This window comes from Arvicola amphibius, chromosome 10, assembly GCF_903992535.2.
Source record: "Arvicola amphibius chromosome 10, mArvAmp1.2, whole genome shotgun sequence".
NCBI classification, from domain to species: domain Eukaryota; kingdom Metazoa; phylum Chordata; class Mammalia; order Rodentia; family Cricetidae; genus Arvicola; species Arvicola amphibius.
In genome coordinates, this window is record NC_052056.1 from 109,162,304 (window position 1) to 109,189,825 (window position 27,522).

General features: G+C 48.2%; 1 protein-coding gene across 1 annotated transcript in view; it reads left to right on the forward strand.

The window, feature by feature from the left end:
• The window catches only part of Flt1 (fms related receptor tyrosine kinase 1), a 158,666-nt gene that overhangs the window by 92,628 nt on the left and 38,516 nt on the right, over window positions 1–27,522 (forward strand). The window contains exons 15-17 of the mRNA XM_038345590.1: window positions 12,647–12,778; window positions 21,610–21,716; window positions 26,673–26,805. Coding sequence (XP_038201518.1) covers window positions 12,647–12,778; window positions 21,610–21,716; window positions 26,673–26,805 — 372 coding nt within the window. The remainder of the gene's footprint in view (window positions 1–12,646; window positions 12,779–21,609; window positions 21,717–26,672; window positions 26,806–27,522) is intronic.

The following is a 27,522-nucleotide window of genomic DNA, read 5'->3' on the forward strand; positions in this document are numbered from 1 at the left end:
AAAACTATCTGACAGCAAAGAAGACCTCTGTATTCCTCTTACATGTAAAAAGCTTCCACAGACTCGTATTTAAAACGTGGCTAGAAAACACTTCAATCCATATTAAAATAGATAAGGCATTTTTAAAAAGCTGGGCATGCCATCTATGAAGACAGAAATTATCTTGAAGCCAAATTGAGTTATCTTTAAGGGGTTTTCTTGATTCATTTGTTTTTTTATTTTGTTTTATTGAGACAGAGTCTCACCATGCAGCTCATAGTTGACCTGGAACTTTCCATATAGACCAGGCTGTCCCTGAGCTAACATGGGCAGGTAGCTGCCTTTGCCTTCCCTATGCTGGGATTAAAGGCAAGCCCCACCATGCCCAGCTAATTTCAAGAGGTCGAAATTAATGTCGTTTATGTAAGAAGCGGCTCCTTTCTATCTGGCACTGTGCTAGGCTGTGCAGACATGACATGGATCTGTCTTCCCCCTCCCCCACCTCAGAACTGATGACCAAACTCGGGGGCTTGTGCTCAGTAGGCAAGAACACACCGCTGGGCTAAATCCTTAATCTCTGACTTCTGGATTCAATTCAGTTGAATCAAAATTAAATAAAATAAAGCTACTACCAACATTTTAACATTTTAAGCACTAATCTAACCAAAAGGTCAAGTAATTTTAACCTGTGCAAGTGTCCTGATGGGAATGTGGCTTCTTCGAGCAGTACCTGTCCTTGTCCGGCTTGCTCACTGTCCACGTCAGCTGGCCTCAAGGAGGCGGCGTAAGATAAGTTTGTAAAATGAGGCCAGACGAAAACACCACGACTTCATCACAGGGCTCAGATCTGTGTGACAGGGGAGTTGAGAAAGGGTTGGCTAACGTGGCTAAACAAACTGCTGCAGAGTCCGGTGCTAGGGCACGTTTGAGCGGCTGCGGTGGCAAGGAGACCACGCACACCGAGAAAGCAGAAGGGTATGCCTTGACAGTGTTCACCATGAAGACGTGCCTAACATTTGAGGCAACAGATATGTTTAACTTGATTTCAAAATCACACAATTCCCACCTAAATCAAAAATCGCACATCCCCATTAGCACCTCCGCATTTTATGTTTTATATCTCCTGGTTAAAAGCAGATTTAAGTTTTAAATCTTGACTACATTAAAAACTAGGAGAAAAATCCATTTTCTGCATGAACTTCACTGCTTCAGGACTCGGTAGGCAATAGGCTCCGATGGTTAAGTGTTGGTTAACTATAAAGCAGAAATGAGGGGAACCTTGAAACAGGTGAGGACGGGGCAGCTTGTCCAAACCAGAGCTCAGCAGAGAGCAGCTGGAAGGACCAGGACGGGGTGGCAGTGCTGGCAGACATGGAAGATGCATTTCCTCTGAAGGGTTGAGGGGATGCACAGCCAGGTTTAAAGCCTGTGTAACACAGAGACTCTGCCATAAGACAAAAGTGTGACGTGGAGGAACCAGTCCCTAGAGCTGCATCGACATCGAACGTTTGTGAGAGAAGAATTACTTGTGACAGTGGCCACTGGGAACACGCCTTGGGCCCCAGAGTTAGACAGACAGCACCGCTCCTGCAGAATATTTCACTTCTGTTGAGCCCTTAAACAATGTGAAGGTCTGCAGCCAGATTGAACCGGTGTTGCGGAGTCACTTTCTCCCTCCCCAGGCCACCTGAGCAAGGGCCTGGCGACTCACATTTAATACATTCCTTCAGCTCGGTCCATTTCCTTCTCAAATGTCCCACCAGGGTCTGAATGTGTGTGTTCCCGACAGTGATTTGGCTAAGTAGCTGTTCCAGGTTGTGGGGGGAGGGGGGGTAAAGCTGGCAAAATAACTCATGGCAGCACGGTGGGAGAAAGGCTGTTTGCAAAACTGATGTGGCGATGGGCTGATCCAACTTAGAATCTCAAAAGGTCCAGAGAAAAGGGTCTCTGAGCAGCCACCGCACACTGAGAAGAAGCTCCTTCCTTTCCTGAAAAGCTCTCAGAGAGCAGAAGGCAGTGCTGACTTGAGAGTCCTCAGCAAAGCCTCCTGAAGTAGTCATCAGCCAAACAACACTGAGAGGAAATGTCCGTGCAGGTCCAAGGCACTTAGAGTCCTTGCCGGTTAAAGCAGTCGGATTTTATCCAGAGCATCCTGTGTCTCCAGCGGACTGAAGCGGGAGCAGAAGAGAAGCACCAGAAGGCAGGGATTAATCTCTCTTCTTCAGCTGAACCTCAGTTACTCGCTGAGTGACCTGTCCTGTCACCGCTGCATCATGGTGACAAAGATCAGCACCGGTGGGCACCATGGTGACAGATCAGAATCATCTGTGGTTGTGAAGGGATTGAGTAGGTGGAGCAAAGGCCTTGGGAAGAAGCAGGGGGAGGTGAGAGAGAATGCTGCAGGGGAGGGCAGGGAGAGTAAAGCCACCTGCTTTACCTGCGCTCCTAGAATCAGCCCGATTTCTCCAGAAGAGGAATGGCAGCCAAATATATAGAGAGTGAATTTTTATCAGTCTCAGACGATGCAATTCAGGGGCAACGGATATACTCACAATGTTGTACAGTCATGCTGCCATCTTCTTCCTAAACCACAAGTGGAAACCAGAGACAGAGGCAAGTGTGTGTGTGTGTGTGTGTGTGTGTGTGTGTGCGTGTGTGTGTGACACTATGTCTTGATCCCAGGGCTTCACCCCACTTAGCTGCTTCTCCGACTCTCAAGGCCTCTCCTTGGCTATTATGGACCTAAACTCTCTTTGGAGTCCTTCTGTGACTCTCTCATACAGACTCATGCTCTGAGCGTGGCAGAGGGGTCAGCCCTGTTCCGGAGAATAATCAGGGCTGGAGAGACTCACTGAGGACAGTGCTCAGAAAGGAGAGGAAGCAGCTCCTTTGGGGCTTTAAGTGAACGAATGCCATTGGCTGTGGTTTTCTATTCCAGACATCCAGAATTTTCCTGGAAATCCTCCTCCTCTCAAATACAAGCTTAAGAGAGTTTAACCACGCCCTAACATGGCGCAAACCCGTAGTCATGCCCCTGGAAACAAAGATGCCCTTAGATAATCTGCTGGGTGAACTTCGTACACTGTTTTCAGGGCTCAGCCGCACTAAAACAGTTGAATCAAACAACTTGGTGCCCTCCATCCCATCAAATCATGAACTTGTTTCATTCAGCTGGGTCAGCTCATCCTCCAGCTGGCCTTCACCAAAGAGCAAACCAAACACAGAAAATGCTGTCCGTACCAGGACTTCTTACATTTTCGCTTACACAGTCACATGTACGTGAGTATAAGCAAGACACGGACAGACCAAGCATTTACTGAAAATAAATCATAGGGAAATCCATTTTAAAATAGGTGTTTGGTTTGCATAGCATCTTAGCATTCATTAAAGAAAAAGGCAAATTCTAATGTGATAGGAAAGAATTTAGGATTTACTTGAAGAATTAAGTCTTGGCTGAACTTTCGCTTCCACGGGAAACAAGGCATCTTCAGTGTTTCTCAAAGTTGATCAATTCTTTGACTTTATAACAACCAAGCTGAGAAGACCATTTTGCATAATTTTGTAATGTAAAATAGCGAAAGTACATTTAAAGCCACTTCAGAAATTTCCTTTAAGAAACTTTGGCCAGAAAAAAAGAAAGGAAAAGAAAAGAGAAGAAAAGAAAAGAAAAGAAAAGAAAAGAAAAGAAAAGAAAAGAAAAGAAACTTGGGCCAGGCAGTGATGGTGCATGCCTTTAATCCCAGCACTCAGGAGGCAGAGGCTCACAACTGCCTGTAACTCCAGCTCCAGGGGATCTGGTGCCCTCTAATGAACTCCAGGGCATCTACACTCAAATGAGCACACACACACACACACACACACACACACACACACAGAATTAAACAATAAAAAATAAATCTTAAAGATGAAGAGCAAGTTTAGCTAAATCCAATAGCATGACCTCTATCAGACATCAAGATGTTCTCGTGACAAGAAAGGAGCCACTGTTCAGATTGGCAAGCCAGTTAGGAAAGCAGGGTCATCTGTGTGGGAGGAGCAGGAAGCGCAAACATGGTGTGCATTTATTAAACAAATACGTGAATCTAAAACTCTTCAGGTTTAGTGAGTTGTGTTCAAATGCTGTACTCTTGCTGAGACGATATAGTTCTCATACACATAACATTGCCGTTGTCCAACACCTCAAGCATTAGTGGAAAATAAATAATTTAACAAAGTCCCTTGGAAATACCAAATGCTAAAATAGCTAGACACTGTTAGACACATGTAGACTTCCCCACTGGATAACTGCCGATCAGTTGGTCACAGACTGATCTAACATCAACCAACTTAGCAGCTCCTTGGGGTCTTATACCGAGTCTCATCTTCATAACCTTCTGGGCTCATAACAGATTCCCAGGAACAGAACCTAGAGTGAAGCTTAATTTGTGGGGCTACCAACACCTACACAGCCTCCTGAATTATTTCTGTGCTCCAGAAATCTGGGCGTGTTTGAACCTTAGGACGATAAAGTCAAGCGGCATAAATGTTGTAGATTCCCAAGATAGCTGAGCATGCGCGTATGTGAACTACTGCATACAGAGCGCTAATGGCACTAATGGCAGCCTTAAGTGAAGACTCGCTAAGACTGCAAATCCATCCCTCTGCTCTGCACTCCATTGACCAGGGTCTTCAAGCATTTTGTCATTCTCTGGTCGCTGGAGGCCAGCCAGCTATTTGGCACAGTGCTAGATGCTGGGGACTCAGGAAAGCTAAGGCAGGGTTACTGTTCTCCATACTGGAGTGGACAAATAAGGAAGTCCTCAATCTGACCACAGAACGATTACATGACTGAGTAGGGCAGGCGTGGGGTGACGGCAGTAACAGAGCAGGGGTCCAAGAGCAGTGGAAGATATCTTTCGAGACAAGGTCTCTCTCTGTGCAACAGCCCTAATTGTCCTGGAACTCGATCTGTAGACCAGGCTGGCCTCAAACTTACAGAGATCCGCCTGCCTCTGCCTTCCAAGTGCTGGGATTAAAGGTGTGTGCCACCACCGCCTGGCTCAAACTTTTCATTTTTGATGTTGACCAACATGTCCACTTTATCCATTCACTGTAAAGGCCAGTAAAAACGTACTCTCGGTAGATCAGTCATGCCCCTGCAAAGATGCTAGCCATGGGTAAATGACAGAGGTTTGTGAATCAAGCTCCTGTCTCCCCGCTTGAGGCTCTGCTACCTCCCTGAAAGGACCCCTGGCCTTGGGTCTAGAATCTAGAATCCTTTTGCAGTCCATGATAAAGCACGTGACTGAGCAACTGATGTCTCTTTGACTCATGGTTCAGGCTTACTTGTTTTTGTTTACTTGTTTGTTGCTTTTGATAGAAGTGTTTTATTGGCCCTCACAGTGAATGCGCTAAGTGGACATGTTGACCAACATTAAACAATGATAAGTTTGAGCCAGGCAGGCAGAGGCAGAGGCAGGTGGATTTCTGTGAGTTCAAGGCCAGCCTGGTCTACAGAGTGAGTTCCGGGACAGTTAGGGCTACAGAGGAAACCCTGTCTTGATAAACAAAACAAAGGGGGGTAAAAAAAACCTGATGAGTTTGAACATAAAAAAATTTCAGATTTCTGACTTTTCTTTAAAACGTAAGAAGACAGTCCTAATATAAAATCCCTAGTGCCCATGGGTATGAACTGGGTATAGTTCCCACTTTTAAACCGATGACAGACTGTCTAAGCTTCGTAGACACAGTTCCCTCCCATTTCCCACACCGATTTAGCCGGCTTCTCTCCTCTGTAGGTCACTACATCACTACATCTTGCCCAGCTCCCTATTTGTCCAATCTAAACAGATTCATATAGTATAGATGATTCTGGGCTGGCAAAATGGCTCAGCAGGTAAAACAGCTTGCTAGCAAGCCTGACAACCTGAGTTCAGTCCCCGGGGCCCACGTTGTGATGGAAAGAAGCCAGTTTGTCCTCTGGCCTCAGTGTGTGAGGCACCACTACTTCAGGTAAATAAGTGTGAAAAGAATACGTAATAGAAAAGAGAAGTAAGGGGCTGGAGCCATGGCTCAGCGCATAAGAGCCCTGGGTCCTCCTGCAGAGGAACTAGGCTGAATTCCCAGCATCCATCGGGCCGCTTCCAATTGCCTGCGGCTTCAGTTCCAGGGCATTTGATGCCCTCCTCTAGCCTCCCGCTGCATACATGTAGAGTATACAACATGCATGCAAGGCAAAACACACAGACATAGAAAATAAAAACCACTGTATATCCAGAAATCAATGCAACTTGAAAGGCAATTTATTTAAAAAGAAAACAAAAGCATTCAACGGTATAAAAGAAGCCTAAGAAGAAGAGGAGGGAGAAAAGAGACTCAGATTCAAAAGAAGACATGAAAAGAAACTCAAAATAGTTGCTCTGTCTGGGTGGGGATATTTATTATCAAGCAGAATTCTAAGTTTTGCCCATCAACAGCCCAACTGTGATTTTTTTGCAGAACTTAACAGTCGAGTAAAGTATAAAGCAGCTAGAATAGTCAAGAATATCTTGACAAAAAGAAGGGACCATATAAGCCTGCAAGACGCGTTATCAAGGTGGCTGGAGAGATGACTCAGCAGTTAGGGGTGCTCTTCCAGAGGACCTGTGTAGCACATCCCACGTGGTGACTCACTACCATCTGTAATCCCAGTTCCAGAGGATCTGATTACCTCTGTGGGCATTACATGCATGTGGTACACAGACACACATGTCAGCAAACAATCCATACGCATGAAATAAAATAAGTCAACGCAGGTCTTCTCAAAGATACGTTATGAAGCATCGCGATTTGAACGCTGTGGTACAGACGTAGACAAACGGGCCCCTGAACGAGTAGAGAGCCTAGACACAGAAGCACAGCTATATGGAAACTTGCCGTCTCAGAACTGGCACCACAATTCAGCAGGGAAAGAACATGTTCCTCGACCACTGACACCGAGCTGAGCGCGGTGCCACACACCTCTAATCCCAGCACTCGGAAGGCAGAGGCAGGCTGATTTCTTTGAGTTATAGGTAAGTTATAGGATAACAAGGGCTACATAGTGAAACCTTTTCCATGCACCCCCCAAGTGACATTGTCATGCCTATCTGTCTGTATGGTAGAGGCCCCCCCACACACACTGCTTTCCCAAAGAAAACCCAACTAAGGAAAAAGCAAAACTCCAGTAAATATTTTTTTTCTTTTTCTTTCATTTATTTATTTTTTTATTTATTTTTGGTTTGTTTCTTTGTTTTTTCAAAAAGGGTCTAACTATGCCGTTCTGACAGTCCTGCCTCTGCCTCTACCTCCCAAGTGCTGGGATTAAAGACGTACACCAACTACACTTGGCTTCCAGTAAATATTTTTATAGATTTTTTTTTATGAAGAAAGCATCCAAGGAGGGCACTTGATGATATTAGTAGAAAAAGATTTATTAGCAGGTAGCAAGAAATACAAACTATACTAAATAATATTAAACTTGGCTAACACACAAAAAAATGGGAGAAGAGTGTTTAAGGCCTGGGAAGAAGCACCAAGAGTAGCTCACCCTTTTTACTTCATTGGTGGCATTCAGCTGGTACTTGAAGGATGTACTCAGGTACTCAGACCACCATGAGGAGATGTGGGCAGCAAGATGAGCTCTCACTCCGCACCCCTCAGCCAGTCTCAGTCTCTGATTGCTAGTCATTCCCATAGCTTACATTTCCCCAAAGCCTCACCAACCCTGCTGCTCCAAGTGTCTTGCTTGCTCCTTCCTCTCCTGCTTCCTTGGGCATGCTGGGTAAGTGCTCCACCACTGAGACGCACCCCCAAATTTGCACACCTCAAACCTTCTGCCAGTTATTCCTTCATATCTATTCTCCCTGTTTTTGGAATGCTTACAATGCAAAGCCAGCGTTACCCTCATTTTACAGAGAAAAAAAAACAAGGGTCAAAGGGGCTCATGAACTTAGCCAGAGTAACAGGGGAGAATTCTGTGAAGAACATGGAATTCCTCTTATCTAGGCTTAAAATACTGGTATCACCTTGGGTTTGTCTCCTTCCATTGCTTTAGCCAATAAAGCACCAGTTCCTGCAGGTTTTTTTCTTCTTCCCAGTATGCAATTCCATTTCTTCATCCCCCCCACCTCCCCTTCCCCTCCTCCCCTCCAGGCCTGCGGTGGGGGATGGGGGTGAGTGTCGGCCTTACCACCTCTTGCCTGAATTTCAAGTAAGGAACCGGACTGCCCCATGCTGCTCTTTCCTCATTCCAGCCCATCCTGCCTTCTGCTAGACTAAACTCGCCCGAATGCCACTTGCATGATGTCATGTCCATGGTCAAATATCCGCAGGCCTCCCCTCCTCTCCTCGGAGCCAGGGTTAGAACCACTCTTGACTTCAGAGCCCCCCACCCCAATCTGCCAGTCACCCAGAAAAGGAATTTGGGAAAGAGATGAAGCACACACCCATGAAGGAAAGTTCAGAGAGCATCATTTTGTCATCCTCTGAAGGAGCAGAGGAATGGTTTGGGTTTTGTTTGTGTTTGTTTTATATGACAGTGCTCAATAGTGGTACAGAAAGATAAAATGGTCTGTCACTCCCTCCTAGTATGACGCTAACCCGGTTAGCCTAGTTAGCCTCTCAGGTGCTGAGATAATACACTGACCAAAACCAACCTGGGAGGAAAGCATTTATTTGCCTGGCAGGTCACAATCTATCACTGAGAGAAGCCAAGGCAGGAACCGGAGGCAGGAACTGAAGCAGAAACTGTGGAGGCGGTCTGCTTACTGGCTTGTTCAGCCTGCTTTCCTATACAACACAAGGCCATGTTAATTGTTAACCAAGGAAATGACAATGACTTTGCCAGTTGGCATGCCCACGCAAATGGGGAACATCTCACGGGGCCCCATCCCTAGATGAAGAGCTAAAGAGAGAAACCTAATTGGTTACCCAGCACCAAATGGTCAGCCTTGAAAACATATATATGATATATATAAGTGTGCGTGTGTGTGTGTGTGTGTGTGTATTCACATATGTGTGTATATATAACCATGTATATATATGGACAGATTCGGGAGGTTGTATTCACGTATTCATCAACTTACATATGCAATTATATATTTTGTATCTGTGTGACAATAATCAAAAAGGATGTGAAGTTGAGGTGGAGTAAAATGCAGTTGGAAGACATGGGAGAGGTTGTAATTCCAGCAGTCAGAGGTGTAGGTAGAAAGATCGTGAGTTCAAGGCCAGCCTTGGCTGTGTAGCAAGAACCTGTCTCCAGAAAGAAGGAAGGAAGGATATAAGAAACCGACAATCTTGCCCTGCTCCTTCCCATCCTTCCCAGGCCACTTGAGCTGTTGGACTCTATTCCTCTTACTTCTTGGAAAGTTCTAATCTGGGGACTGTACCCCCTCCACCCCCACACCCTGCTTTCTCCCATATTGTTTCTGTCAGCACATAAAAATGATGTAAAGTTTTGCATCTTAAAGAAAGAATTTCTGGGCTGGAGAGATGTCTCCGCAGTTAATAACACAAACTGTTGTTCCAGAAGAGCCCAGTTTGATTCCCAGGACTCACACCAGTCAGCTCAGAAACACCTGGGTCTCTAGTTATGAAGGATCTGATGCCTCCGGCCACCCTGGGCATCTGCACTCTTGTGCAATACCCCTCCCCCATGCCTCTGGCCTCCCTGGGCATCTGCACTCCTGCACATACCCCCTCCCCTCATAATTCAAAACAGAAAAATCTTTTTTTTAAGTTCCTTTCCAGGGCTGTGGAGATGGCTATTGGTTAAGAACACTGGTTGCCCTCGCAGAGAACCCAGGTTAGATTTGCAGCACCCACTTAGCAGCTCCTAGCCATCTCTAAATGCAGCTCCAGGGAATTCCACCCCTGCTCCTGGCCTCTGTGGGCACTGCACATGTGTGGTGTACACACACATGCACAGGCAACACACACACGTAGACTAGAAGTAAATCAAATCCTAAAGCATTTTCTTCTCCAGCCACGCTGCTGTGCAGACACTCGCTAAAAAGGAAGCTCCTCGCTGTCTCCACTCGGTCACCCCCCTGTCTCTTTCTGTGACCTTGGTCGGGCTTTCTTCTACACTTCATTAAAGTGGGTGGTTAGCTTCCTTCCTCTGAGGCTCTCTGAGCACAGCTCAGCGCCGCCTGTGAGAAAATGTCTTTTGTCGGTTCCAGAAGCCTCCTGGTTTTCTGGTCCCCTCCTGGGCTCCTCCCTGCCCCCACCTTGGTGTCACTTCCCTCCCCTGCTCTGAAGTCTCCAGTTCTCAGGCTGTAGACTTCACTCCTCCCTCTGGTATGGCTGAGCCCACGATATTTGTCTGTAGCCTTTTTGGACTCAACTGCTTTCTCAGTGCTGAGCCCACATGGTTTCAAGTCATGACCCTCTCCCCATGCTCCAGGTGAATCCTCCCTTCGGATGTGCAGTAACCATCTTGACCTTACAGTGTATGGAAACTCCCAGAATTCTTGACCGCGTTCCCTGTTCACTCTCCTGCACACTCCAGTTGTCTACACCACTGACTTAGAAGCCAGCTTTTCATTGCCCTTCCTTACACAGAACACCCCAATGCATAAGCAAGCGGATCGGTTCTTCAGAAACAAACAAACAAACAAACCAAAGTCGGTCCCACCTGTGGCATCAACACACCAGTTTTTCCTCCCACCAGCCACCCACTTTCCATGTCTGCCTCCGCCCATGCCATTGGATGACTGATGTCTTCTCTTTCATTTTTTTTTTCTTGTGATGCCGGGGAGCGGACCCTGTGCTACATCCCCAGTCCATCCTGCAGTGGGTCGTTATTGGCCGAGGGTGGTTTTGTTGATTTGCTCGCTTGTGTCTCTGAACAAGATCACGTGGCACAGGATGGCCTCAAGCTCACTGTGTAGCTGAGGCTAACCCTTCAGGTCCTAATCTTCCTATCTCCCCCTACACACATGTGAGGGTTACAGGAGTGTGCCACCACACTCAGCTCTCCAGTAGATCGAGTTATTTAGATGGATGTAAGTGTATTTTATATGTTATAAGTGTATCTAGGAGAGGCCTTGGGATCTCTTGGAACTGGAGTTACAGGCAGTTGTGAGCTGCCTGATGTTGGTTGGTATTGAGAATTGTACCTAGGTCCTCCGGAAAGGCAGCGTGTGCTCTTAACTCCTGGGCCCTCTCTCTGGCTCTCTCTAGAGGCTTTTGAGCTGTGGAGAACACAACAAAGCCTTAATCCTTATGACGCCTAGGGGCAGGGGAGGCAGGGTCTGGGTCCCTGCCACATCTCTTCTGCTTGCTTACTGTGCACCAGCCACAGAGGTCTTCTTCCTCCTCTTCTTCTTTTTCAGACTTATTTATTTGATGTTTCTGAGTGTTTGCCTGCATGTACCACACGCATGCCTGGTGCCCACAGAGGTCAGAAGAAGGCATTGGCTCCCCTGGAACTGGAGTTAGTGATGGTTATGAGCCACCATGTGGGTGCTAGGAACCGAACCTGGGTCCTCTGCAAGAACAACACCCTTTCTGCAGGGCCCTGCTCAGAAGCCACCTCTGAAAAGAGCTGTCCCTGTTCAGCCTGTCTGCAACAGCCTCCTCTGACCCTCCTTCCTCTTGCTCTCTTCAAAGGCTTTACTGTAAACTAGACTGGGAAGCTTCTGGAAGCAAGGGTGTGTGACTGGTCTGCCTCCAATGGTCTCACCGGTATCTAAAGCTGTCTGGTGCATAAAAGGGGCTTTCATAGGAATGAACAAATTACTTCTTCAAAAGTCTAGTTTCAAAAAGATTAAAGGGGCAGGGGAACGCTCAGGGACCGAGTGCTGGTGTCAGTCCCTGGGTTTAATTGGGAGGGAAGACAGAGAGAAGACTAATAAAATAGCATAGGAGAAAGAGTTGCCTGGCAGTCCTTCAAGCTGCCACTCAAGGGCCACCCCCTCCCCATGCAGCCTTCCCGAGGTACTAACTTGCGTTCTTGTTGGCTGTCTGTTCCCCAGACTCAGACCTACAGGTGATTCATACCAAGTAAATACTTGCTGACAGTACTTGATGTAGATGCCGGTGTCTCAAAGCCTTTCAGGGGAGTCTGGAAAGTTCCCTGGTAATGGAGAACTTCCATTACCCCAGCCTGTGGAGTACTGAATACTAAGTACTTACATCTACCAAGCACTTGCTACCACAATACACATATATTGAGTGGGAACAGCTTTCATATTATATCAATACTGGGGGGAATAAAACACACACACAGTAAATAAGTTGCCTAGAGCGCTAAAGTGTGGATTTAAACACAGCTAGCCCAAGCTCTTTATTCCCATGTTATACCACATGACAAGCCACATGGCAAAGGACCCCATTCCACGAATATTCTGTGGATTACCCTGCTTCTTCTTGGTCATATTGCCTAATACTGGGGAGTCTCTGTTTTCTCTGTGCAAGGGGGACAGGACAGCCCCTTCTGAGTGTTTGGAAGCATCAAGCTATGGCCAGGGTGCTGCAGAGTGCTTGGCTCAGGACAGAGCAGCCATGGGGCAGATGCTGGTTAGCGAGCGAGCAAAAGAACCGCTCCGGAGTTAGGCAGAGCACAGAACGTATTCTGGGAGCCTAGGATAAGAAGGCGCAGGGCTTCCTGCAGCTGTTTCTTTGTCCCGCAGAGCCGCTAATCTAAACATCTCTCTCTCCCCAGGAATTATTTTAGGACCGGGAAACAGCACGCTGTTTATTGAAAGAGTCACAGAAGAGGATGAAGGTGTCTATAGGTGCAGGGCCACCAACCGGAAGGGCTCCGTGGAAAGCTCAGCCTACCTCACCGTGCAAGGTAAAAACTGGCAGTCCAGACACCTGCTTCCCTGCGGGCTTAACTTCCCACCGCCCGGTCTCCTCTGGCAGCCCAGCAGGTCCTTTCCCTACCCCTTTCTCTGTCCTGGACACCATTGACACTCTGGCTCTGTCTGGAAGCAGAGGGTGGCTGTCCTCGGGAGCCCCCAGCCCAGCATTCTCAGCAAGGGAAGTACTTCCAGGAAGAAGGGAGCCTGGCGAGCTGACACTGTGGGACTATGTGACTCACAATGCCCCTAGGGGTCCACATCTGTGAGAAATAAGGCCAGGAAGAAAGGAAATGGGGGAGGCGCCCTCTGAAATTGTTCATCTCTACCCCACCCTCCTTTTCTGAGTCCTAGAAATTAAACATGAGTTACTTTTTCCTTAGCTGGTTTTTAACATGAGGAGACTACAAAATAGTCTCAGAAGCAACACATAGAGAACAGCTCACACCTCAGAGACTGCCCTATGTGCTTCCTGGAACCCAGGGAGTCTGTTGCAGAGCAAAGCACACAGTAGCTAGGTCCTACCCTGACTGCAGTCATGTGGTTTCCATGTGGAAAACAGTTTCAACCCGGGCTTCAGTTTTCCCATGCTAAGCACCGTGCCAACCCTAGAATTTTACAACCTCGGAGCATTGCGCATGGGCGCCTCTTAGATACCAACATCAATGAGTGGCATATTGAGATGCAACGCGGAAAGATGGAATGTGTTCAGTAGCCATTCCACCGTGTACAGTGGTGTACGTGAGAGCGTGTGGCTGCTTCTTGGGAGAAGCCAGGCAGGAGGAAAGGCTGAAGCTAGCCTACCACAAATCCATAAGTCCAAAAAGACGGCAGCGTTCCCCAAACAGCCTGAGGGAATGGTCTTCCACCTTCCAGATCTTCCTTGTTCTAAGTGAGCCTTCCAGGTCTGCCACACATCAAGAGGGACTGAGCAAGCATCTTGCTTGCACAGCTCCTTCCCCCTCCGTATTTGGCATGGGTATCAGGTGCGGCTACTGCAACAGCTCTATCAGGCCAGGAAAACAAGAGGTACCCTCAGCATCACCCTAAAGTGTTATAACCGACCTGGGTGTGTGGAGTAGTTAGCAAGCTCCCAGAGGCAGGACGCCGTAACTTGGCTCTCACAGCTAGGCAGTGACAGCCCTGATGAAGAAAGTTCATTTTCTTCAGAGACTCACCTCAGCCCGCCACAAGGCTGCTTTGGCTTGCTGAGCACCTGTTCCCAGATTCTCTAGTGGGCAATATGGCCAGCAGTGGCTACAGAGCTGGCACTTTGAGAGAAACCCTGACGTGAAGTAAGAGCGTGCATGCCAGCTGTACAACTTCCCAGGATAGCCTGGGCTTCTCGGGAGCCACGTCACGTGGCCTTGTGTTTTATGACATCTGTGACCCAGCACTTGCCTGCAACAGCTCCCCAAAGCCTCTCACACAGAGGGTGAGGTTTCGGGGTGCAGGTGTCGGCTCTGTAGAAGGCGAGAATGTGAAACAGAGAGCAGTTGGCAAGTTGACAGTACCCGGAACTCAGAGAAGCCTGCACGTATGAGAAGGTCCAGTTTCTTGAAGTATACTGGGCTGCCTGAATTCATGTGGCCACGTAACACTGTTTGGAGCAGTTGACCACACTTATCTGCAGATCATCTGATCACTGAACTTGGATTCTCGCCCTTGAACGCATGACTCACGTCCCTGAGGGGCACTGAAGCATCCCCGTGCTGCAGACATGGTTTCCTGGTATACTCCTATCTTGTCCAGTTGAGTTTAGGAAATCTAGGCACATGGGTCGCGTCTGTGGCTATGTTTAACAGATTTTAAAGAGGTTCAGGAATCAGTCAGGAAGGAAGCGGTCTGCTCGTTTTATTTCCTTTGAAAGAGGAGTCTTATACTCAGAGATAAAACAATGTGTTATTTTTGTATCTGAAAAGGATAAATGAACTGTGGAGTCAAAGTGGCTCCTTTAAATAATCCCGGGTTTTGTTTGGTTTGGACTAGACCTTGAGCACACGTGGCGCGACCCCAGGCAAGGTGTTAGCAATCAAGATCAGTTCTGAAATTAACACGTTTGTTCCGTTTGTAATCAGAGACCTAACCTAAGCTCTAACCCTTCTCACGGAGGCCGATGGCGATATTCCATGCAAGAACTGTTCTTACAACAGACTTAGGCATTACTGCACTTTAGGACGTTATTGTGCATAGGACAAAGCCCCCTCAGAGAATGAACACCATTAGAAGCATCTGTTAAAGATGACCGGTGGCTTGAGAGAAGACTCAAAGGGGCTGCAGCCTAAGCGCCAGATGTGGCATCATGGTTTGCAAGTGTGGGTCACCGCAACCACACACTCGCATCTGCTTGAGACAGGACCCACACCGTACGAAGCAGGCACCACATCCCCTAATTAGATCCCGAGGTTTAAGAATGAAAATAGCTCAAAAAACAAAACAAAACATGTGTCTCTGTGTTCTACACCATGGTCCGTGCTCCATTCCCGGCTCCTCTGACGTCCCCACCCATCTTCCTGAATTCTAAACTAACTTGGGCCTTCATGTTTCTCATCTCATAGATGCTGGGAATTTTCAGGGGTGTCGCAAGTAACAAACCATACTCAAATAGATGAATGATCTGTTCCTAATTGCACACGGGAGGCTAAGGGCCCTAAAGATACACACCTTTTTTTATTTTCTCTTTTAAACTTTCATCTCCAAACTATAGAATAAACCTCACCTTAACAGAGATTTCTAAAAATGTTACAAGAGTTCAGTTAGGGTGAGTTAAGACCTTTGTATATAGTTCTTAGAGCAAAATAATTAGACTTCAAACATTCCCATCTCATTTCTTCTCATGGAAACCAGGCTGACATGAGCCTATGCAGCAGTGTATCCCAGACATCATTAACCTGGTGTTGGGCCCTGGAAAGGCCTGGGCCTGTCAATTATACCTTGTCTTATCAAGCACGTGGTACACTGTGTTAAGCAAGCATACACTTGTCTGCTTAATTCTTTTATTATTATGTACATAGGTGTTTTGTCTACACATGTGGCTATGCACTGTGTGCATGCAATGCTTGCAGAGGCCAGAAGAGGGCACTAGAGACCCTGAAACTGGAGTTGCAAACGGTTATGAGCTAACACTGAGGTGCTGGGAATCCCACCCAGTTCCTCTAGAAGAGCTGCCAGTGTCCTTAACCATTGAGCCAACTCTCCATCTCCAACCCCACTCCCTGCTTACATTTTGCAGCAATCCTGTGAGGAAGTTGTGTTGTTGAAAATAAGAGCCTAGTAAGGCCCACAGGAGGCCAAATAATATCACAGGGCCAGTGGCTCAGAAGCAGAGCTGAGAATCGGAAATGCTTGGGTCTCTGTCCTCTGCTGTGTCTCCTGTCACATGGCGGGTGGGAGTCATCTCAGCTGTGGGGGCATTTCAGGAGCTGAGTCACTTAGGGAGAAATTCCCTCCCTTCCTAGCATCTGGGATTCTGCAGCGCCAGGTGGGGGTGTGAACAGTGGCTGGCTAGCCTTTCCAGGGCTGTTACAGGATGAGGAGAATGTGTCATGGTAAAATCTGAAGGATTAGTTATTATTAGTGTTGGTTAATGTGGTCCTTTACTTCAGCTAAGCTTTCAGTACTACATATTTTTCCTGAGCTTACCGTGAGTCACCCAGATGGTGTCCCAAACCACAGCATTCCTGTTTGGCTTAAGGATTAGCTTTGTTTTTTTTTTTGTTTTGTTTTTTTGTTTTTTTGTTTTTTTTTTTTTTTTTTTTTTTGGTTTTTCGAGACAGGGTTTCTCTGTAGCTTTGGAGCCTGTCCTGGAACTAGCTCTTGTAGACCAGGCTGGTCTTGAACTCACAGAGATCCGCCTGCCTCTGCCTCCCGAGTGCTGGGATTAAAGGCGTGCGCCACCACAGCCCGGCTTGAGGAATATATTTCTGCAACATCATTTGTTACTTCAAATTAAAACAGCAGTAGCCCCTCGTTCACCCACCCACCCTGCTGGGTCAGGTACGAGAAGGTGGTTGCCCTGAAAGATCCCGGGCAGTTGTGTCTACAGCGGGTTCGTTTTAGGCAGAAAAGGCATGCCATGGTACACAGAGTGCACCTGCCTGAAGAGAGGTGAAGGAAAGCAAAACCCAGCCCAACCCACCTGTCCTGAACTCGAGGTCCAAACAGTGATGAGCAAAAATGAGACTGCGTTTATATTTATTTTACTAACTCTGCGCATGTGTTTTGCCTACATGTACATCCGTGTGTGTGTGTGCGTGTGCGTGTGTGTGTGTGTGTGTGTGTGTGTGTGTGTCTGGAGTCAGGTCCCCTGGAACTAGAGTCACAGACTGGTGTGAGCTGTGAGCTGGGTACTGAACCTGGGTCCTCTGCAAGAGCAACAAGTGCTCTTAAATCTGTATTTAAAAGCTCAGAGGGGTTGAGAGAAAGGGAAGGAAAGGAAAGGAAGTTTCAAACCGTGCTTAAGAGCAGTTGGTGCATTCACCCCTGTTATCTTGTTTGTTTGTTTGTTTGTTTGTTTGTTTGTTTTCGAGACAGGGTTTCTCTGTGTAACAGTCTTGACTAGCCTGGAACTAGGTCTTGTTTGTAGACCAGGTTGGCCTTGAACTCACAGGCCTGCCTCTGCCTTCCTGAGTGCCAGGATTAAAGGCATGCACCACCACCGCCCAGCCCAGCGTTAGCTTCATTTTTTAAAAGAAACCGAGGCTCCTGTCTGCCACACAGCTGCTCACAGGCTTCTTTCAGGGACATCGTCCCTGTTCCTGATGGCAGTCGCTCTCATTCCCCCCACCCCACCTCCCCACCGGGGCAGGGTAAGTTCTGGAACCAAAACTCCCTGGTGATTTCCCTCTTGGGAACCCACCAGTTGCGTTCTGTGAGCGGATGGCTCTGCGGCCCGTGGAGCTGGCAGGCTGTGACCATAGAGAGCCACGTGCCAGGCCAGTGTGTGGATGCCTAGCTACGGTGACAACACCTAAACTTTCACTTAGGCTAAAGCCTGCCCTGGTAACGGTCCCGCAAAGGCGAGTTGCCAGTGCCGTGGCTCAGGCTGTGCGCAGTGGGCTGTCCATCGCTACCAGAAAGGCTCAAGACAGCCATGCAATGCAGACCCTTGACAAGATCTACCACCACTCAGAATTCAGACTGGCTGCTGAGTGGCACCCAGAGGGATGACAGGAAGCCTGGGATGGCAGCTGGTGTGCCTTTGTCTGTGCAAGAGAGTAGGAACCCGTAACAAAAGGCACCATTATCTTACAGTTATCTTATACGCTTGACTATATTCCCATCGTCATCCTGAGGGAAAACAGCCATGGACTGTGTCCTTTTCCAGGAACTGATGGCCCCGAGACCAGCACTCACTCCTGATGATTATCGAGTCCCATCCACGTGGCCTCTGGCCCTGGGCAGTTAGTTAGGCTATTTTGTGTACTGAACTGATCGCCAGTTAGATTAAGCCATCCAGTTAGATTTTGCCGGGCTAGTGTGTAGAGAAAGCACCTATGGGCTTCAGCCTGCCGAGCCTGACAGTTCTTTAGGACAGAAGAGATAGGTAGAAGGAGAGAGAGCTATCAAATGAGACCACAGATGCCCTAGAGTCCTGAGGTTTATACTAAAGAGCAGGGAGCACTGGTAGCCCCTGATGAACATTCTTCTTAGCTATCCTAATGAGCTGGTTCCTTAAATATGTGTTTACACACAAGTAGTCCCACCGACAGGAATTTTGCTTGAGTAAGGCCTGTGGAATTAGACTTTAGGGGTCAGCTTCCTGTGTCGCACGGAATGCGGTGGGAAAATTCTCGCAGTCAGAGAGTCAGTGATTTCACATTCCACGAGGGGAACGTGTGCAAAGCCCCTGTTGAAGACAGTGCTCAGCAAGTTAAGTGTGGTATGTGTGTGTGTGTGTGTGTATGTGTGTGTGTGTGCAGTTGAAGAAATCTATACTCACGTGAATTTTGGCTTACAGTTTTCCCACTCTGAGGATGTATAGTGAGATTGAAGGGCAAAAGAAGATATAAGACTTAAGCATTTAAAATTTTAAATTAATTTTTAAAATTGGGAACAAGGCTGGAGAGATGGCTCAGCAGTTAAGAGCACTGGCTGCTCTTACAGAGGTCCTGGTTTGGTGCCCAGTACTCATGTTGTGAGTCACAACCATCTGTGACTCCAGTTCAAGGGGATCCAATGCCATCTTCGATGCTGGTGTGTGTGTGTGTGTGTGTGTATGGCAAAATAGCCATGACATAAAATAAAAGTAAACTAGTCTTTAAAATAAATGTCAGAGTTAGGCAGAAGAGCCAGGGCCTTATCATGTGGAGCATGAGCTGTCCCGCCAGCTCGCCATCTGAATTTGATTCTGGCAGTGATGGAGGGCACACACTGGCACCGAGGCAGATGAGGATGGAATGGAATCCGTGGGCTGGAAAGGAGTAGAGGTGACTGGAGATAGGCAGAGCTGGGTGGACAGGACCGAAGACGGTTCTTTAGGCGTGGCGGTGGGATGACAAAGGAGGTAATACCTTCGCAAGCAGTGACAGTCGAGCGGGCAGGACAGAGACCGGTGCCTCTCTGAAGCCATTAGCAGGTTCTCAAAGGCTCAGAAGACGTGAGGAGAGGAGGAAGTGGCAGTACCCTTACAGGCGTGGTGGCTTAGCCAGCTGGCTTAAAACCGCAGCCCTGCCAGCCGCCAGCGGCTCATAGGTAAGGCTTTAATCTCTCAGCGCCTTCAACTTCCTCACTCAAGAAATGGAGAAAATCCAGCCCATAGAGTTGGCAGGAGTCTTGGCAAGCAAGCGTAGGCCAGTCCTCAGAAGAGTCCCCAGGACAGAACGCACTCGGTCAGCTGTCACTCACAGGTTTCCAGAGCGCCGATTGGCTGGAATTCCCTGCAGGCCACCTTACTGACTGCCATTGCCTGCGGCACTGCACTTAGTGAACTCATTGGACGGAAGCTCAGAGCCCACGCTGCTCCAGTCCCTTCCTGCGCCTCCCATCAAACCGCTATCTTCACTGTCCCTCCCATGACCACTCCCATGATGCTCTTCCCCCGCTTCCACGTGGCCCAGTCAAAACCTATTTAAAATACATCTTCCAGAGGGGATTAAATCTCTCAAATTCTGACGCATTTTCAATTCCCTTTTGCTGATTGTGGCGGGCACATGCCACAGCCCGTGTATGGCTATTGGAGGCTAACTTTGTGGGAGTTGGTCTCTCCTTCCGTCTTGTTTTGGAGGCAGGGTCAGTCTGTCTTGCTTCAGTCACTAATGCTGAGTATTTCACACGAGGCAGCTTGTGAGCTTCTGGAGGAGTCTCCCCTCCTTCTCCACCCCAGTCTCATCCAGGAGTTCTGAGAATGGCAGGTGTGTGCTACCACGGCCGGCTTTTCACACGGATCCCAGGAAACAAAGCTCAAGCCATCAGGTCTACATGGCTAAAACCTTTACCACCTGAGCCATATCCTCAGACCTCTGAAGTAATTCAAAAGATTGGTTTCTGGGCTAGGAATGAAGCCCAGTTGGTAGAGCACTCACCTAGCAAGTCCCAGGCCCTGGGTTTGGTCCCCAGCACTACAAGAACTGGTTACAGTGGCACACACCTATAATCTTGATTTTGAGAGGTGGAGGCGGGAAGGTCAAAGTCACCCTTGGTGATCTGCGTGTGTTTGAGGCCCACTGGGATACGTGCGTGAGAGACCTTGTTTCAAAGGATAAAAAATAAAAAAGTAAGGCCGATGACCTCGTGTTTGCTCTGAGACACTTGGCTTGGCTCACTGGGATTCTCGAATGTTCTTACTCTCCGTCTCATTTTCCTGTCTCCTCGAGTACCTACCATTGCTGTAGCAGAGCTTAGTTGAATTAAGACAAAGAACCCCGGAGTGAGGTACTGATGTTTGAAGCTATGATATTGCTGTCATGTATCCATGGGGTGGGTGTGAGCAGCGACTAATCAGCAGATCCTCCCATGGTGCCTAAGAAGAACAAATCTCACCCTAAATTCCTTTGTCAAACCAAAGGTGTTTCTTCAGAATTCCTGGAGACTTGCCCCTGGACTCTTTAGGAGGGAACCCCGTTCGGCCCAGTGGGCTCTTTCCTCGCTGACCGCTAGCTGCTAGGTTCAAGAAGTGTCACGTGACTGCGCTGGGTCTCGCTCTCTCTCTCTCTCTCTCTCTCTCTCTCTGTGTGTGTGTGTGTGTGTGTGTGTGTATGTGTGTTTGTCTGTCTGTCTGTGTCTGTCTGTCTGTCTGTCTGTCTGTCTGTCTCTGGGTCTGGGAGGGACACTGCTCAGCTTTTGTGCTCTTAACCCTAGATAGATGTGACTGGACGGGCATGGACTCCTCTTCCCTCCCGGCTGGTATTATCTGCTGCCAAGGTCAGAAGCCCAGACACAGGCAGCAAGACTGCGGGTGGTACAGAGTGACTGCCCCGGAAGAAGCATTAGGGCAATTGTGACCGTCCTTGGGTTTTATTTTTATTTTCAATGTCAGCTTTGAAGAATTTTTTGAGTCCCAAAGGGGACCTTTTATGTCTTTTTTTTTTTCCTTTAGAATTTCCTCTAGAGCCAATTAGGGAGATTTAACAGGGTCCAGATTTAGCACTTTAATGAGCTTTTCCCTGCCTTCATTTCCCTCCATCTTTACTTTCTCCTCTGATTTTAAATGAACCGTTTCTGAGAATACCATTTCCAAACTCGGCAGAATGTCTAGAAAGTACTCTGGGCGTGAGTTCACGGCGTGTCTTAGAAGATGACTGGCAGATGCCCAGCTCGTGCACGCAGAGGCACGTCATTTGAGGGTCTCTTTGTATCGGCATCTTTGTGATTTCTCTCTCCCTAGGCTCCTCGGACAAGTCGAACCTGGAGCTGATCACACTCACGTGCACCTGTGTGGCTGCCACGCTCTTCTGGCTCCTTCTAACGCTCTTCATCCGGAAGCTGAAACGGGTAAGAACACAAAGGAAAGATCACTGAGCTACGAGACTCCCCCCCTTTCATGCGAGCATGTCCATCCATGTTGTCTGTGTTCGCGGTCACTTAAGCAGCCTTGTTGTTGAGCTATCATAGGTATAGCTCACATAGGTATAGGTATAATGTCACAGGGGCCCCTCATCCCTAGACAAAGAACTCCGGGTTGCTAAGGAGTTCCGAGAGAGGGAGAACTAACCTCTCTCAGGGATGAACCCCTCACTAGTTATCCACTACCAAGTCTCAGCCCTGAAATCATATACACACAAGCAACACTAAACAGACTGAGCAGGCTCGTATTTGCTCTGTGAGTTCAAGGCCAATCTGGTATATAAAGAGAGTCCCAGGACAGCCAGGGGTTACACAGAGAAACCCTGTCTCAACACCCCTTCCCCCAGAAAAGGAAAAGAAATCAAAGAGGACTTGAGATGAACACCACCTCTGACCGGGCTCTGCCCTATTTCCCATGAGCCTGTGTGGCTCTCTGTGTGTCCCTCTGCCGGGATCTCTGGGGAACTTGGAGAGCAATTGCTGCTGTGTGTAGTCTGGAAGGAGACTGACTGGATGCCGGCCCACAGCCAAATGTCACACTGTAACTCTGGACATGGTGGTACACGCCTATAGTCCCAGCACTGAGGAGGCAGAAGCAGGAGGATTGCAAGTCTGAGGCCAACCTGGACAACATAAGGAGACCCTATTTCAAGAAAAGAAATGAAAAGAAGAAAAGAGAAAATGAAAAGAAAAAAGAGAGGAAAAGAAAAGGAAAGAACTAACCAAAATGTGGACTTCCGGAGGAAACAGTGTTAGAGGGAGCGGGCGTAGAACAGAACACACGGAGCAACGGCCGGCCGGGAGCTGAGGCTGCCAAGGCAAGGCGAGCACAGGGCTGCTCGGTCCAGCCGGCGGCAGGGTTTTGGAGGCGATGCTGAGTCTGCTAGCTGAAGGCTTTCCTGAGGGCAGACAAGGGGGTTAAGCAAAAGTGAGACTGTAAGAAGAGGCTGCTGCCCCAATTAGGGGAGGAGGGAGAGGGGGTTGTGTTTTTTTTCTGCTCTTGAAGCCTCACCTTGAAGACCAGAGCGAGCAAGAGTTGAGCCCCCAAGCACTTAGGAAACAGAGTAAGTGGTGTGTAAGAGGTGTGCTACCGCGGGGGAGAGGCTTGGAGTCCGGAGATCTTTAGGAGGGCGTGGCGACAGGGCAAGAAGGGCAAGGTGTCTGCCATTTTCTAGAGATTTCCCTTTATGGCTGTCCCAGATCTTGTGGGAAACACCTTGCCCAGGGTTTCCGTTCACCCTACCAAGATGTCAAAGAGGGAGACGTCTTATTTCCATTCAAAAGATGGAAACTGAGGTTCCCTGAGGTAAAGATGTGGGTCCAAACGTCACCACAGGAATTAAGTTTTGAGCAAAGACCGTCTGACCTCAGATTGATATTCAAAATCTTTTTTTTTTTTTTTTTTTTTTTTTTTTGGTTTTTCGAGACAGGGTTTCTCTGTAGCTTTGAAGCCTATCCTGGAACTAGCTCTTGTAGACCAGGCTGGTCTCGAACTCACAGAGATCCGCCTGCCTCTGCCTCCCGAGTGCTGGGATTAAAGGCGTGCGCCACCACCGCCCGGCTGATATTCAAAATCTTAAGGCATGCACTCTTGGTAGTTGGACTGAGAGAGATGGGTGGTGTTAGGGAAAATCCTAAAACAAGCCTCTCCGCCCGCACAAAGGAATCCAATCAGACCAGATCAAATGCCTGAGTTTATTAGTTTCTTGCCATTCTCCCAGCCAAGAATGGCAAGGAGTAGAGAGAAAACACACACACACACACACACACACACACAAAAACATGTTCTTCTTTCTGGTGCAAGCCTAAATAGCCTAGGGGAGTGGTCCTGACCTTCCCCAGGCGGGGTCAGCACTTGGCAGGCTGGGAGTCATAGTCCAAGCCAGGGCAACTGCCAGGCCAGGGGCTTCCAATCATCCTAGACTTCTTGGAAACAGGAGTGTTAGAGGACTGGGGTGACGGCCCCAGCTTAATATTACATCCCAGACTCTTTGGATATAGGGGTATGACAAGGAGCTGAGGTGATATTTATGACCAACCATCCCAAAATGGATGCCAGGGACTGGGGTGATGCTTCCAATCATCCGAGACTCTCTGGATACAGGGTACAGGGGTGTCACTTTTGACCAAGCAGGTGGCAGCAACCTTCCATGTTCACATAGGACACGAGGCTTTCGGCACACGGAGTGTTTGCTTTGGCCTGATGGGACCACTGCCGAATCTGCTGGTGAGGGACAGAGCTGGAGTAGACCAAGAGAAGGGCACGAAAGGGAAAGGCTAAGAGGAAAGCAATGCTTAAGGTAGACTTGGAAGAGTGCAGCTGGAAGGGATGACCAGAAAAAGAACACAGTCTACCCTGCCACCTTCCCCGCCCTCGCTGGAGCAGCTGACCGAACGGGAAGATCTCCCGCGGATTTAAAAGGGTTCTTTTTTTTGTATTATTATTTATTTTTATTATGTATACAATATTCTGTCTGTGTGTGTGCCTGCTGGCCAGAAGAGGGGACCAGACCCCATTACAGATGGTTGTGAGCCACCATGTGGTTGCTGGGAATTGAACTCAGGACCTTTGGAAGAGCAGGCAATGCTCTTAACCTCTGAGCCATCTCTCCAGCCCTTAAGAGGGTTCTTACACTGCCAAGATTCCCCAGTGCTAATTCCTCATTGATAAAGGCTGTATTTTATCCCCTCGGCCCCACCTGGTAGAGCCAGTGGTTAGAACAATGGCCGACATGTAACTGATGTTTGCTAGAAGCCAGGTCGTGTTCTAACAGGTTAGTCAATCATTTGGTAACCATAGCAACCCTCTTAGATAAGTACAATCACATCATCGTTTCACGGATGAGCAAACGAGGTCTAGGGGAGTTAAGTGACTTGCCTGGGAGGCCATTTGGTCGTGTACAAGCCAAATCTAGGCAGCTGTCCTCCGTGCCGAGTGCCGAATAGCTGCTCAGTGCTCGTGTCCCTTAAAAGAATAAGTATCGGTTAGTATACTCCCCCACAGGTCTGTGTGGTGTTCCCTCTTGTCTGCCTTACTGAGATAAAAACATTGACTTTCACAGGAGCCACGTGGGACAAGCTCCTCCTTCTCCTGTTACGTCCCTGACACCTCCCCATACTGCAGAAACCCAAGGTGTCCCTTGCTGGGTCCCAGCTGTTCACCTGCTCTTTAGTGGTTGCCTTGGTGATCTTCAACAGGAAAAAAAGTCAGTCGTCAAAGCTATACCAGCAGCTTCTCCCCTGAGCCCCTATAACCTCACACCCGCGGTGAGGGTCCCTAGCTTTTGGCCTTTCGCCCTTGATTGGAGGCTGAGCAAACGTTCTGCCCTGAGGTATTTTTTTCTAATGATAAGTTTTGTACGGAGAGTGATAGTAAGCAAGTGATGCATGAGGTGAGCTGTGACTGCCCGGAGCCGGGCGAGTAAGGGCTGAGGAATGAGGTGGGTGTGAAGAGGTGGATAGGAAAGGCAATTGTGTCCCGCGTCCCATCCTGTGTCCCGTCCCTGCCCCGCCCCCATCATGCTTCCTCTGGGTTAGGGAAACAAACTGCAAAGGAGGCCAACCTCGTTTCAATGGAGCTTATGTGACTTGGAGCCAATGATCCTTTCTACGGAAAACTCATCCTTTCTGTCCCACCCAAGAGTCTGCCCCCAGAGACTCAGTCATCAGCCCCGGAAATGTGTCCATTAATAAGAAAGGAACCTGCGGATGGACCGCAGCTGTCAATCCACTCCTCTGGGATCTGCCACAATGGTTGCTCTCTGGATTTGATTAGTAGTTCCAAGAAACCAAGTTCACGGCGTGTGAACATCTGAACATGCTCTAGGGGACTCCAGATGTGTTTACATTTACTCTTCAGCCTTTGAAGCTGTCAGCCTCCATTTCTGAGACCAGAAAGGCGTTTGCGGGGCTGAAGAGATGGCTCAGCAGTTAAGAGCACTGGCTGCTTTTCCAGAGGACCTGGGTTCTGTTCTCGGCACCCACATGGTGGCTCACAACCATCTGTATCTCCAGTTCCAAGGGATCTGATGCCATCTTCTGCCCTCCATGGGTACAAGCCAGGCACGGTGCTCTTACATACATTCAGACAAAACACCCATACACATTAAATATATATATATATATGTGTATATATACATATATATACACACATATATATATATATATATATATATTTAAATGTCCAGAGTAGCCATGAAAAGCTTTCAGTCTCTGTTTAGAATGGTATTAAATGTTCTTTATTTTTTAAAGACAAGCTCTCATGTGGTTGGTGCAGAACATGGAGTAAGAGGTCTGGGCATATTCATTCAAGATGCTACTGTTTCTGCGTTCATGTTATGACAGAAAAGTAGAGAACTGTTCTTTTAAAATGGCGCACGCCAGTGTGTACATCTCAGTCACTCTTCTGTTGCTCTGAAGGGACACGGTGACTAAGGCAATGTTTCAAAGAAAGCATTTAATTGGACGCTTGCCCAACAATTTCAGAGGCTGTGTCCATGAGCATGGTGCCAAGCGTGGCAGCACCGGAGAGCAGCTGAGAGCACACACAATCACACACACAAAAGTTACAGGCGGGGTGTGGGGTGAGGGAGAGGTAGGCTGGACTTGGCCTGGACTCTCTAAACCTCGGTCCACCCCCAGTGACACACCTCCTCCCATAAACCATACCTCTTAATGCTTCCTGGACAGTCCACCGCCTGGGAACCAAATATTTAAAGATGAGCTTACAGCGGCCAAACCACCACAGTGCGTGACTAGGAAGACCCTCTGCCCTTGGTCAAAGGATGCAAATAGTAGACATTGCAGAATATTGTAACCAATACCTGGGTCTTAAAGTTGTTTGTTTTCTTCTTGGTGATTTTGCGGGGGTTCTCTATTCCTCAGTCTCCTTCTGAAGTAAAGACGGACTACCTGTCAATCATAATGGACCCAGACGAAGTCCCCCTGGATGAGCAGTGTGAACGGCTGCCCTATGATGCCAGCAAGTGGGAGTTTGCTCGGGAAAGGCTTAAACTAGGTAATGTATTTCGTTCGGCAGATTCGCAAGTCTACCAGAGCAACCTATCCCATGCAAAACACTCTTTTCGAGAAAAGCAGCGGAGAGCTAGACTTAGGAGTCAACCCTCTAGCTGCCCGCAGGCCAGAGAGAAGGTCAGCTGTTGCGGAGACAACAGCGGAAGGCACTGAGAAGCACTCTTGTGTTTAGTCAGTAGTTCCTGAGCACTGGGGCTGAGCAGCCGATGCCAGCAGGAGCCCTAAAGATGCCAAGATGTTGGAGTCTCTTCCCCCCTAGCATAGTCTCCAGCGAGTAGGTAAATGAAAGGGAAGGGGAAGAGAGTCCATGGCTTATAAACCCAGGTGCTCTTAAATAGCGGAACCGCTGGGGACTAAACGTAGTGCTTAGAACACAATCCATCAGAGTGAGGCTCCGTTTACATCCAGCTCTCCGCGCAAATTCACATGTTGTAAAACGTCCTGTGACTCTCCCCGGCGTGTGTGCTCCAACCCTAAGGGAGCACTCAAGTGTCACTTTTGAAGAGCAGAGATGTCTTTTCCAGGTAGGGCGGGTGTTGTTGTAAACAGCAGGCCACGGTGGTGTTTAACCCCAGTTCCTCTGTCTCAGACGTCACGATGCGCATGCGCGTTCCTCTCCAGCTTTGGCGCTGCAAAACAATTGGAGCTTCAATTGCTCCTACCCAAACTACCCCGTTTGAAGCGTGGCTTGTGAAAGTTT